The sequence below is a fragment of the Bubalus kerabau genome, chromosome 5, assembly GCF_029407905.1.
Source record: "Bubalus kerabau isolate K-KA32 ecotype Philippines breed swamp buffalo chromosome 5, PCC_UOA_SB_1v2, whole genome shotgun sequence".
Taxonomy (NCBI): domain Eukaryota; kingdom Metazoa; phylum Chordata; class Mammalia; order Artiodactyla; family Bovidae; genus Bubalus; species Bubalus kerabau.
Genome location: NC_073628.1, coordinates 44,822,573 through 44,836,154, shown reverse-complemented (window position 1 = coordinate 44,836,154; position 13,582 = coordinate 44,822,573). Strand labels below are relative to the sequence as shown.

The 13,582-nt window shown below is 42.6% G+C and overlaps 1 protein-coding gene across 1 annotated transcript in view; it reads left to right on the top strand.

The window, feature by feature from the left end:
* RAB38 (RAB38, member RAS oncogene family) overlaps positions 1 to 11,213 on the top strand; it is a 66,703-nt gene extending 55,490 nt beyond the window's left edge. Inside the window, exon 3 of the mRNA XM_055581571.1 lies at positions 10,332 to 11,213. Within this exon, the coding sequence (XP_055437546.1) occupies positions 10,332 to 10,484 (153 nt within the window). The 3' untranslated portion in view covers positions 10,485 to 11,213. The remainder of the gene's footprint in view (positions 1 to 10,331) is intronic.
* Positions 11,214 to 13,582: the final 2,369 nt, after the last annotated feature.

The window sequence follows — 13,582 nt, the reverse complement described above, 5'->3', positions numbered from 1 at the left end:
TAGCACGCACACACTTGTTTCTGTGTGTTTTCACTTGTTTCTATATGTTTTCTATAAGAGAACATTATTTTAAGCAAAGGATGTTGCAGCCATCGAACTATCACATTACAGCCACCTGCACAGTGAGCCCTGAGGGATCTCAGGGCAGAAACAGGATGCCCTCCATTTAGCAGTCAGCTCCTGCAGCCATCCTTGAGGACACTCAGGATGAAAAAGCCCAGGATATTGGCCCCAGACAGCTGATGTGCATATCAAAGGAATAATTTCATTGAGCCCAGACCCTTGCATTTTCCCATACATAGAAAAACGCTAAATTCCTTCACTTGCGATATCTGGTTTTTCTTCGTTAACAGTAATTTTTTGATGTTCTGACTACCTGATTATTGTTGCAAAACCTCCTATGTATCCAGGCTTCTTCTTTCCGTCTTCAGAACAGTCGCTCAGAGCTATCAAGAGGCTAAGTCCTGGGTTTAAGTCCTCAGTTTGGCCTGCAAACACAACATCATTCTCAACATTACAACATGTCAGTTTTCTCACCTCTCAACTTTTCATTCCAATAATACTTTCTGAAAAAGTAAAGATTTCAAACTCTTCTACTAAAAAGTGAGTTAAGGGCCAGATAAAAGGAGCACATGTAAAGAAAAGATAAAACTAAATAAATTCTTCAGCTAGAACTGACCTCCCATTCAGTTTCATAAAAGTTCTTAAGAGAAGATGATATTAAAATAATTATGTATAATATAGAGTCATTAAAATACATAATGTTCCCCACCTTCTACTTTTTGCCCCAAAGAGAAGGCAATGGTACCCCACTCCAGTACTCTTGCCTGGAAAATCCCATGGACGGAGGAGCCTGGTAGGCGGCACTCCATGGGGTCGCTAAGGGTTGGACACAACTGAGCAACTTCACTTTCACTTTTCGCTTTCCTGCCTTGGAGAAGGAAATGGCAACGCACTCCAGTATTCTTGCCTGGAGAATCCCAGGGATGGGGGAGCCTGGTGGGCTGCCATCTATGGGGTTGCACAGAGTCGGACACCACTGAAGCAACTTAGCAGCAGTAGCAACAAGATATTTCTAATCATGCTAATTCTGTCAAGTGGGTGTTGTTCTCTCTAAATTGTAGCTAAGGTCCAGAAAAATTGAGTATTTGTCTAAGTTCACCTACTTATTAAATAGCATAGGTAGTCACCTGAAGTAGTTTTTGAAGCAACAAGATATGAAGAGTTATTTTTAAAAGAGAAAAGTCAGTACTCTGACATAGGTCCACTCGACTGCAAAGCCTTTAGCAGTTCGGCTCAATTTTTATTAACTGGTTCAGTCAGTCTTCCTTCATTTTACCTAAAAAGAATTGTGTCAAATCATAGCTGGAACACAAGATAAGAACAGGCAGTTTGACTTGTGAAGTAAATTCTGTTGTGCATATGTTTTCCTTTTTACCCCCTGCAGAAATAACTCACATCTGAAATTGTCTTCAGGTTGAAACCTGAACTTGTTGCTGTTCTGAGGGCCTCCTTGATTAGGTCACGCATTCATTCGTTCGTTCACTTCCGCAGTATCTTCCAAGTGCCTGCTACTTGCAGGTACTGTGCTGGACACTAGGCTACAGCAATAAGCGCCCAGGAGCCTCCTGTGCTCTGAAAATACAGACAAACCAGCCATCATATTGACTAGCGATAGGTGCCCACATAGAGGGGCACTTGTCTCAGCCTGGGGGAGTGAGAGGCAACTTCTTATGAAAAGTGATCCCTGAAGAATGACTTAAAGGAAGAAGGTGAAGAGAGGCAGATTCAAAAGCAGAGCATGTATTCGTCCGAGGGCATATATGTGATGTCTGGGGCTTCGTCTGTGTGTATCATTTAATCTAACAGGGACCTTATGCACTATAGTTTTCATTAGCCTCATTTTACAGACTAAGCAAAGCAGGCTCAGGGTGTGGACTTTCCCTTGGCCCTGAAGTAAATGGCAACCGAGTTTCCAAGTTTGACTCCAAGCCTCATTCTCTTTCCGTTACTTCCTGGGACAGCAATGTTCTAATCTCAGTCCTCTGACTTGGCACATAGAGATGTCAGGATGGAAGCCTTTAATCATGGTAGAAATGTCCGACTCTGTGAGCCCATGGACTGTAACCCGCCAGGCTCCTCTGTCCATGGGATTCTCCAGACAAGAATACCGGAGTGGGTTGTCATTTCCTTCTCCAGGGCATCTTCCTGCCCTAGGGATTGAACTTGTGTTTCCTGCTTGGCAGGCAAATTCTTTACTACTGTGCAAGCTAAGAGCTTGTTTGCTCAGTCCTGTCTGACTCTTTGCAAGCCCTTGGACTGTAGCCAGCCCACCAGGCTCCTGTGCCCATGGAATTTTTAAGAATACTGGAGTGGGGTGCCATTTCAGGAAATCTTCCCAATCCAGGGATCAAACCCTTGTCTCTTATGTCTCTTGCATTGGCAGGTGGATTTTTCACCAGTAGCGCTACTTGGAGAACTAAGAGGTAGCCTGTGTGATGCCAGGCACGTCTCTTCCCTCCTCTGTGGCCTTAATTTCCTAATGCATCAAAGTCAGGCTGACTTAGTGCATCAGCTGAATTAGTGATGTCTAATTTCCCTCTCTCTAATATTGGGTGGTTCTCTATAAACTTGGAGATGCTCCATGGCTGGAGCGGAGCTCTAGGTGCTGGGAGAGGGATGAGAGGGAGATAAGGAGAAAGGGCTGTAAGGTAGGAGGCCCTGGGACTGTAGGAAAGTGGGGAGAAAGAGGGTGTGAGATGGACTTTTACATCTAGTGCGTGAGGGACAGGGGCTGAACTTGGGTGACGGTGGGGATAGAGGAGTTATTGTCAGAGGGACATGGTCTTTGGAGCTGATCTTATCTGTGAACACTCTCTTCCTCCATATGTCCATAATGACAATGGGACTCTATCCTGTGTTGAAATCAGTGACAATATGACTCCACCCATCCTTCCCAGTGCCTATTAGGTAGACTAAAGTCTGATAACTTTCAGATCTGTCTTCCTTTCATTGAGAACATGTGGCAAAATGCAAAACTATGGGCTTTGGATTGAGGTAGACCCTCGCTTGGGCCCTTACACACTGTTGGCTGGGAACTATAAGACATCCATGAGGAGAAGAGAAGATATAGAACCTTTGAGGATTGGATTGGAAGCCAGAGTTTGCCTCTTACTGTCTCTGAGACCTTGACTATGTCATTTTAGCCGCTCCGAACTTCACTTTCCTGTTCTATCAAATAACGTCAGTACTTCCCATCTCGGCTTTGTCGTGAGGATTACATGAAATTCCAGCTTCTGAGAACAAGGTCTGAGATGAAGGGCTCAGTTTAGAGGAGTCTCAGGAGAAGCTCATGACTGCCAAAGGGAGGAAGTAGTTGCCCAAAGGAATGGAGGAGTGATCTGGGGGGTGAGGGAAGAAAACATGCTGTACACACGGAAATATGGGTGTCCATTGTGCTTGCCCCCCATTAGACTGGACCTACAGTCAATGAGAGCTCGCAGAGAGTTTGGCACCTATGCACTCCATAAACAAGCACTGGATCTTCTTAGAGAAAGTATTTTCAAAGCACTTGTTCTGCGTAAGACTTCTTGCACTGGCATTATTATCTGGTGGGCCATCTGCTCTAATTAAAATTTCACGGAGCTGAGGAATTTAGTACCCTAACCTCAGAGTGCCTGGTACACTTGGTGTGTTGGAGGGTGATGTATTTGGAAAGATTAGAGGAGGATGAATTCTCTGCCAGCTTCTAACGAGGCAGAAGTGAAGGTTTTCTGCTAGGATGTTTTTGCTCTCTGGCACCGGGGGGGTCAGAGATTAAATAATTTGCCACCAGACAGATGTTCTAAAGAGCTAATTAAAAAAACTGACATGTACCCAAGACCTCAGATAGTTAGATTTATATGCCTTTCTCTCTGGGAAGATCAAAATCACTGCAGCTTAAAATCGCTGCACTAAATGTTATTTCCAGAGAGTTCACGATTGAAATGAAAGGAGCATCTTTAAAGACATTCTTAATGATATGGTATATGTCTCTTAATGATATGAGTGTGTCTGAAATCTGAAGGCACATTTCAAAGAAGTGGAAAATCTTAAAAACAAAAAAAATACCCATGCTGGGCCTCATCCCAGACCGATGTCTGGAAGGAGGGCCCTGGCAACAAATTTTCTTGAACTTGCTGAATGAATATGCAGCCAGGATTGCATACTGCTGATTTAGAAATAAAACTACTTTAATATCTGTTCTAATCTTTGAGATAAGGTCATGTCATATATGGGAGCAGGATAGAAAATGGAGTTAGGCCTATTTGGTTGGAATGACACATTGACCAAGCTCTTACTCTGTTCCAGTTAAGTTACTTAACCTTGGTAAAGGTTAAAGTTTCCTTACCTTTAAAATATGGCTGTTAGTTCTTTAATAGATTTTTGTAAGGATTGGATGTGAACAATGTGTCCATAAGTAAAGCATCTGCTATATGCCCAGCACAGTGTGGACACTCAGTAATACTATGGTAGTTACCACCATTTTTTTTTTTTTACTGAAATGCTTTGTTGGGCATTTTAAGGCTACTTCTTGAGGCAAGCGTATTGATATAAATGTAAAGATGCTGAGCAGAGACGTGAAGATGAGCACACATCAACCTAAAGTAGTCAGCACAATAGACCACCTTGTCATACTGCAAATATGTAAAGAAATCACAGCCAGATTCAGTCTAAGTGTATGTGTCTTGGAAGTCTTAGGATGGATAAATTACCTTTACTGCAAAAGATGCTCCTGCAAGTGTTGTTAAAACTCTCTAGAAGAAATGTCAATAAAAATTCCCACGTAGTATTTTGCACTTAAACCAACAGCTGATTCTCAACAATCACCTAGAAAATGTGGGCCTGGCTGTGTCTACTTGGCTGCCAAGAAGCACAGTCAGTTATATCACAATATAATTGCCCCAAAGGTCCAAACCTATAGTTTTATCAGGCAGGGTTTGATTGTTCATGCTCATGTTTCACCGGAGAGGGAGAGGGAAGTGAGTTCTGTATTGCTCTTCCTTCTGCTAGTCTAGACGTTGGCTGTGACTTTAAGAGTGAACAGAAAGACAGACAGGCAGCCGTGCAGAGCAGCCTGGCCTGAGGCCCCGACACAACTTCTTAACCTTTTAAGGCTGGAAATGCATGCCCTGCTTATACTGCGCTCCTTTATTTATTTGGGGAAAATACTTATGGGGACTTGAGATAAGGCTGTGCCCTAAACACATACATCTTGCCTTTTTGCAGTTAGTGTATTGTAGAGATCACGGCAAATATTAGTGTTTACTATTCTCCTTAGACTCACATCTGGCTCTGGGCCAGCCACCGACCCCGTCTCAATCTCAATTTCCTGAGCTGCAAAGTAAAGGAATAGAATACACACATTATCATGTTCTCCTGATGATTAAATGAGGAGAATATGTAGATAAATAGCTGAGAAAAGAAGAGAAGCTAAAGGCAAAGGAGAAAAGAAAAGATACACCCATGTGAATTCGTCCGCAATGCAGGAGACCTGGGTTTGATCCCTGGGTTGGGAAGATCCCGTGGAGAAGGGAAAGGCTACCCACTCCAGTATTCTGGCCTGGAGAATTCCATGGACTGTATAGTTCATGGGGTCACAAAGAGTCGGATACGACTGAGCAACTTCATTTTCACTTTCACCCATCTGAATGCAGAGTTCCAAAGAATAGCAAGGAGAGATAAGGAAGCCTTCCTCAGTGATCAGTGCAAAGAAATAGAGGAAAACAATAGAATTGGAAAGACTGGAGATCTCTTCAAGAAAATTAGAGATACCAAGGGAACATTTCATGCAAAGATGAGCACAATAAAGGACAGAAATGGTATGGACCTAACAGAAGCAGAAGATATTTCAAGGAGATGGTAAGAATACACAGAACTCTACAAAAAAGATCTTCATGACGCAGAAAACCACGATGGTGTGATAACCCACCTAGAGCCAGACATCCTGGAATGAGAAGTCAAGTGGGCCTTAGGAAGCATCACTACAAATAAAGCCAGTGGAGGTGATGGAATTCCAGTTGAGCTATTTCAAATCCTAAAAGATGATGCTGTGAAAGTGCTGCACTCAATATGCCAGCAAATTTCTAAAACTCAGCAGTGGCCACAGGACTGGAAAAGGTTGGTTTTCATTCCAATCACAAAGAAGGGCAATGACAAAGAATGTTCAAACTACCGCACAATTGCACTCATCTCACACGCTAGTAAACTAATGCTCAAAATTCTCCAAGCCAGGCTTCAACAGTACGTGAACCATGAACTTTCAGATGTTCAAGCTGGTTTTAGAAAAGGTAGAGGAACCAGAGATCAAATTGCCAAAAACCACTGGATCATTGAAAAAGCAAAAGAATTCCAGAAAAACATCTACTGCTGCTTTATCAGTTATGCCAAAACCTTCCACTGTTTAGATCACAACAAACTGTGGAAAATTCCTCAAGAGATGGGAATACCAGACCACCTTATCTGCCTCCTGAGAAATCTGTATGCAGGTCAGGAAGCGACAATTAGAACTGGACATGGAACAACAGACTGGTTCCAAATTAGAAAGGAGTATGTCAAGGCTATATATTGTCACCCTGCTTATTTAACTTATATGCAGAGTACATCATGAGAATTGCTGGGCTGGATGAAGCACAAGCTAGAATCAAGATTTCTGGGAGAAATATCAGTAACCTCAGATATGCAGATGACATCACCCTTATGGCAGAAAGTGAAGAGAAAGCGTATTGATGAAAGTTGAAGAGCAGAGTGAAAAAGTTGGCTTGAAACTCAACATTCAGAAAACGAAGATCATGGCATCTGGTCCCATCACTTCATGGCAAATAGATGGGGAAAAAATGAATGGAAATAGTGACAGACTTTATTTATTTATTTTTTTGGCTCCACAATCACTGCAGATAGTGACTGCAGCCATAAAATAAAAAGACACTTGCTCCTTGGAAGAAAAGTTATAACCAGCCTAGACAGCATATTGAAAAGCACAGACATTACTTCACCAACAAAGGTCCATCTCATCAAAGCTATGGTTTTTCCAGTGGTCATGTATGGATGTGAGAGTTGGACTATAAAGAAAGCTGAGCACTGAAGAATTGATGCTTTTAAACTGGGGTGTTGGAGAAGACTCTTGTGAGTCCCTTGGACTGCAAGGAAATCCAACCAGTCTGTCCTAAAGGAAATCAATCCTGAATATTCATTGGAAGGACTGATGCTGAAGCTGAAACTCCAATACTCTGGCCACCTGATGCGAAGAACCAACTCATTGGAAAAGATACTGATGCTGGGAAAAATTGAAGACAGGAGGAGAAGGGGATGACAGAGGATGAGATGGTTGGATGGCATCACTGACTTAATGGACATGAGTATGAGTAGGCTCCAGGAGTTGGTGATGGACAGGGAAACCTGGTGTGCTGCAGTCCATGGCATCCCAAAGAGTCAGACATGACTGAGCAACTGAACTGAATTGAACTGCTCCTTGGAAGAAAAGCTATGGCCAACCTAGGCAGCATATTAAAAAGTGAAGACATTACTTTGCCAACAAAGATCTGTCTTGTCAAAGCTATGGTTTTTCCAGTAGTCATGTATGGATGTGAGAATTGGACTATAAAGAAAGCTGAGCACCAAAGAATTGATGCTTTTGAACTGTAGTGTTGGAGAAGCCTCTTGAGAGTCCTTTGGACTGTATGGAGATCAAACCAGTGCATTGTAAAGGAAATCAGTCCTGAATATTCATTGGAAGGACTGATGCCAAACTCAAGTCCATCACCGACTTGATGGACATGAGTTTGAGTACTCTCTGGGAGTTGGTGATGGACAGGGAAGCCTGATGTGCTGCAGTCCATGGGGTCACAAAGAGTTGGACACGACTGAGTGACTGAACTGAGCTGTAGATAGCATTTATTAAATGTATGCTATGTCCTCTTCACTGTTCTAAGTGTCTTGCATGTTGTGAGTATTAACATGTGTTAATTTACAATCATCTGTAAAGTAGATTCCCTTTACAGATGAGGAAACTAAGGTGGGGAGTGGTTGAAACAGTTTTCCCAAGGTCACACCACCAGAAAGGGAGCTGCGATAAGTTTGGCTTCAGCCTTGTGCTATTTGTACTATACCCTGTGCTCTTTTGCAGAATGCATGTGGTCAGTATAGTGCTTGCTCCTCTACCTGGCTTCCTCTGATAGGTTCCAATCTGAAATAGATGTGCCGTGGCAACCATGGTACACATAATAAGTATTTCCCAAGGTCTCACTGATGAATTAAGTAATTAAAAAAAGCACTAAGGGTCCAGGGCTTCCCTGATGGCTTACTGGTAAAAAATCCACCTGCCAATACAGGAGACATGGGTTTGATCCCTCGGTCAGGAAGATCCCCTGGAGAAGGAAATGGTAACCCACTTCGGTATCCTTGCCTGGAGAATTCCATTGATATAGAAGCCTGGTGGGCTACAGTTAATAGGGCTATAAGAGTTGGACATGACTTGGTGACTAAACCACCACCACCCAAGGGTCCATATAGTTTTGTCTAGTAATGGATTTGTATTGAATTGTTTTTTGACACTTCACTTGCAAAGAAATCTCAGTGGCTCTGTCTGGCCAAGTTCTCATTCAGGGCTCATAGTAGTCAGGTTCCAGATGCCCTTTTCAACCTTATTATATCTTTGCTGTTTACCTTGCTAGTATAAGTTCTCGCAAGGACAGACTTTAGTGTTGTCTTTGTATGCCTCGTACTTAGGAGGAATCTAAATAATTTAGATTGAATGACTGTGAGTCATCATGAATTGCTACCCTGTTGCCATGTACAGTCTAAAAGTAGGCACAGCCACTCCTTGGCTCTGATGGTTTCCTTAGTCTAGAGCCCCATCCTCCATAATCTCACATCCTAGTCTTGACCCCAGCTAATGTGTTAAAAGTCCCAGTTTCACTGGCATCATCTTGTCTTTTACTAAAATGACCCTGCTAGGCTGCCACTAATTTGGCTTAAGTTTTAGCTGTTTTTCTTATGAGGTTGGTGGATTTTCATTCATTTGTCCACACTTCACTGTCTTCATTAGTAGATTTTGCTAATTTATACATTAAAATGAAAGAACCCTATTTTACTGACAAGTTAATATAGGAGTGGAGGTTTAAAAAATACTACTGTCAAATCTAACTTATATTGCTTATCTAGGAGGGCGCTTTTTAATGCTTAAAACTTGCTTTATGAAAGAGAAAGAATCTAAGATTTATTTTGCACCCACTGGTCCTAACATTGTAGTAAGAACTTTTGTTATTGCTCTTGATTTTGAAAAGTTGAAAAAGGAATAAAACTTGGTAAGAGTCAGGCTTTGGTGTCAGCAACATCTGGTTGTGAATTCTGGCCCTCAAACCCTTCTGCTGTATGATCTTGGCACTGGGAGGAGTCTCTTAATCTCTCTAAATTTGTCTTACCTGTGAACAGATATGATATCCCACATTTGATATCTGTGACTGAGCACGCAGCATGTGCATTATCACAAGACTGTCACATAGATGAGGAAAGGGAAGCCCAGGGACATGAATTCTGGCTCTCCAGCTTCCAGTCCAATGGAAGGACTGCAGTGCTCCGGCTGCTCTGAAGTTGGGCATGAACACGTGACTTTCATGGGACAATGAAATGGGAGGATAAACGCTGTGTCTCCCTTTCACTTTTCTCCAGAAGCAATAAGAGCCAGTGCTCAATTCACCATGCCTGTTCTCCCTGCTTATGCAAGCATGGCAAGCATAGAGATGGAATTCTCTTGGCCTAGGTTGATGGTGGAGAAGTCAGGTATCCCATGATGCATGTAGGATGAGTGACAATTAGGACTTTGTTGCTTTAAGCCACTGATTTGGGGGTGTGAATGAATTCTGGTATAAAAACCAGTAAGAACAACAACAACATCACAAACAAACAAAAAAACAACCAGAACTTCACCTTGTTTTAGATTTAGAAACCCTCAGAGGAATTTTTATTAAGGCTCTGTTAAATGGGAGAGGTTTGTTGTTTGTGGAACTCGATAAGTTACCAAAAGCTTTCATAGCAAGTGAACTCAGGGTGGAGCTTGAATGATCAAAAACGTGCTAATGAATATTTACAAAACAAATCCATATATTTACTTTTGTGAGAGACTGAAATGTAAAGTTCTTAGAAGGAATAAACGAGAGGGAGGGGAATAGAAAGAGGATGCATGGGACAGGGTTTAGAAAGAGATATTTAAATACTGCCCTTTGTTTCATATAAATCTCTGCTCTGGTGTTATTCTAGAATACTGAATACTAAAAGCTGTTTTCTCCCCTTAGGAAAATATCAACATCGATGAGGCCTCCAGATGCCTGGTGAAACACATACTTGCCAATGAGTGTGACCTGATGGAGTCCATTCAGCCTGACATTGTGAAGCCGCATCTCACATCGCCCAGCGTTGTCAGCTGCTCCAGCTGCTCCAAATCCTAGTAGGCTCCTGTGCTGGAGTATGGTGGGAGGAATCCAATCATCTCGTGAATTGCGTCTCAAATCCTACCATCTTGGATAAATGTCAGGATGGGGATACACCTGGGGCAAGCCAAAGACCTATGCCTGTAACTTTCTTTCCTCCAAGAGAAATAGCAAATGTTCCTTTTTATGTCCGCCCCCCACCCCGCCCCCACACAGCATCAGCACAGTGTTTACAAGCTTCTGAAATATTTAGTCTGTTACAAAATTCTGTCTTGTAGCTGACCGTAATTCTGCACAAACAGAGTTGGCCCTATTATTTGCCTCTTCGGGTCAGCCAGGGCCTCAGGTCTGAAAGAGAAAGGGGACAAGAACAGACTAGCTGTCAAGTTAAGCGCTGGCTTTCACTTTGCCCCTGGTGTCTTTGTCCAGACCTCAGTACATCCTCTGCTGCTCTGACAGGCCTATTAAGTAGAAGCCGTCCTTTCTCCAGAGATGACCTCCATTCTCAGCAGACCTGGAGTTGTCTCTGATTTAGCTCTTCAGAGTCGTGGACACAGGCTTCCTGTGCTTTCGTTGCTTTTATTCTCAATTGCCGTGCCCTGAATGTTGGTTTCACTGAAAACTTTATGAAAAGACCTCCCCTGGTACGTACCTTTCTGTTCGCTTTCTCTAACACCCGAGCCGTGGGACTCTTCTGTATGTGTAATATATATTATATATATTTTCACAAGTGAAAAATAAAACATGAAAAGATGCTGTTTCCTTATTTCTGCAAGTGCTTCAAGTTTCTCAGTATTCTGAACTTTTTTTTCTGTTTTTGACTGTGTGTCCATTGTTCTCTCGACCCATTTCTAAAATTTAATTTCCAAAAAGGGATGTGAGGGACTCACTTAAAGGAAGGGTACTGTTACAACAGAGATGAGTCGTGCGTCTCATCTGTATCTACAGTTCATATTGGCATGTAGGCCAAGAGTGCAAACAGTGTATCTACACAACTTTTGGTTAAGCAGAGGAATATATTTGCATATATTCTGGCCAGGAAAGCTGCCAAACCAATCAACATAGAGAGAAACAGCTAAAACACGCATGTTGATATCTTGCTTTATACGATGTTTGTGGTGCAGGTATGCTGCAGGTAGCTACCGCTCTTGAAGGGCATTAGTTTTCACTGATGTTGATAATATACTCATAGGAACTTGGTAACAGATTTTTTTGGGGGTGTCCTACCCATATTATCTTGGCATTCACTGTCTCCATAAATACCAACCACACCGCTTCCTATTATTCGTGTTTGTGATCCTTTCCCTAAGGGCATTCTCTGGCCCCTGGAACTCTTGACCCATGAGGCAGGCAGGCCAGTGAGTTAATATCTCCAGAGCATCCCTGAACCAATGACAGCAGGGATTGGGGGGTAAATACTTTAGGTTCTTTTTCTTTCAGGAAGACCAGTTCTGAGCATGCTCTCTGCAGTCTCTTAGATACCCCCAGTGGGATTAATAGACCTTGGCACCCATAGGGGAGACCTTCCCACCTGCCTCATCCTTTATGGTCTTCATTTCATCCTTATTGGCTTTCATCTTTATTAACTTCATTTCCTTCTTTCCTCACTGCCTCACTCTTCTACAAGTGCTTCCTGGGTCACTTTCTAGATAAGCTACTTTCACGCAAATCCTTGTTTCAGGGTCTTATGGTAGAAACCAAAACCTGCCCAAGTTAGTTGGGATAGAAGTGGTTTAGGAAGCTGAGGCTTGACACGAGCTTTTGAACTGAATGACTCACTACCTAGGTGGTAGCAAGGACCCCCTTACTGGTGGATAATATGGGGGAGCCAATCCCTGGCCAGTTATAGCATCATAATTACTAAGAGTCTCATCAGGTAGATTGAGATAGAATACAGTCAAAAGTAAATCTTATATTGCTCTTGTGTTGGAAAGACATGATTGCAGAGTTCATTAACTTCTATGAAACTCTAAAGGGAAAAAAACAAATTACAGGCTTGTGTCAGTTAACACTTGACGCGAGATTTGGTGTAAAAATTTAAAGACTTCCAACCAGCAATCAAAGTGACCCTCACTTCCTTCAGCTCCAGGATAGACCATGCTGAAAATCAGGCCTAAGATTTGATTTTAGGAAAAGAAAACTATAAAGGAGGCTAAGTTCACAGAGCTAGCAAGGCTTCTCCACTAAAATCAGGGTCTTTATAGGGAAAGAGTCGGACACTGAGACATGCGAGGAAACATTTGGGTAGATGCTCTTAAGAGGCTTAAACCCAGAGAGTCTTCTGAAACTTTGCTCCAGAAAAAGAGGCCCTTACCCTCTCCTGTGGAGAATAGCCAGTTACCACGTTAAAACCCCACCTCAGCAGGATGTTTTATAAGGTGATGTTTCCCTTCTCAAGCTCTGCTCCCATCTCCCTTCATTGCTTCTAGACAAATAATTAGGATCAAATCTCAGTATGACTTGAGTGCAAAAGTATGATCCGTGTTTCAAGATGAGATGGATTATTAATCAAGTGAACTATTGAACCTAGCTAATGATTGCTTCTAGGAATCAGGAGGATATTCTGAGGAACTGGTCTTGAGACACTGGATCAGAGAGGACAGAACGTAAGATCAGATAACAATCTATTTGTTTGAGAGCACTCTTATGTGGGTTAATTTTTAACATTCCGGGCAAGTACACCTGGAGCTGATCCCAATGTACTACTGGAATAGCCCTTAAAAGCTTGGAAATGATGTTGGCCTAAAACAAACAATGTGGTTATGCCAGAACCACCTTGGCAAAGCACTGGAAAAGAGTTCCAAGGTCTTGGAGAGGTGGGCATGTTATAATGTATTTATTTTGTAATGTCAAAGAAACTACCGGCTGATTATGTTCCCCGGGAGAGCCCAGATGACACTCGCTTCACTAGAACAATAAGGTTGTTTAGTCACTAAAGTCACGCCCAAATCTTTTGTGACCCCATGGACTGTAGCCCCCCAGGCTCCTCTGTCCATAGGATTTCCTAGCAAGAAGACTGGAGTGGGTTGCTGCTTCCTTCTTCAGGGGATCTCCCCCACCCAGGGATCAAACTCACATCTCCTGCATTGCAGGTGGCTTCTTTACCACTGAGCCAC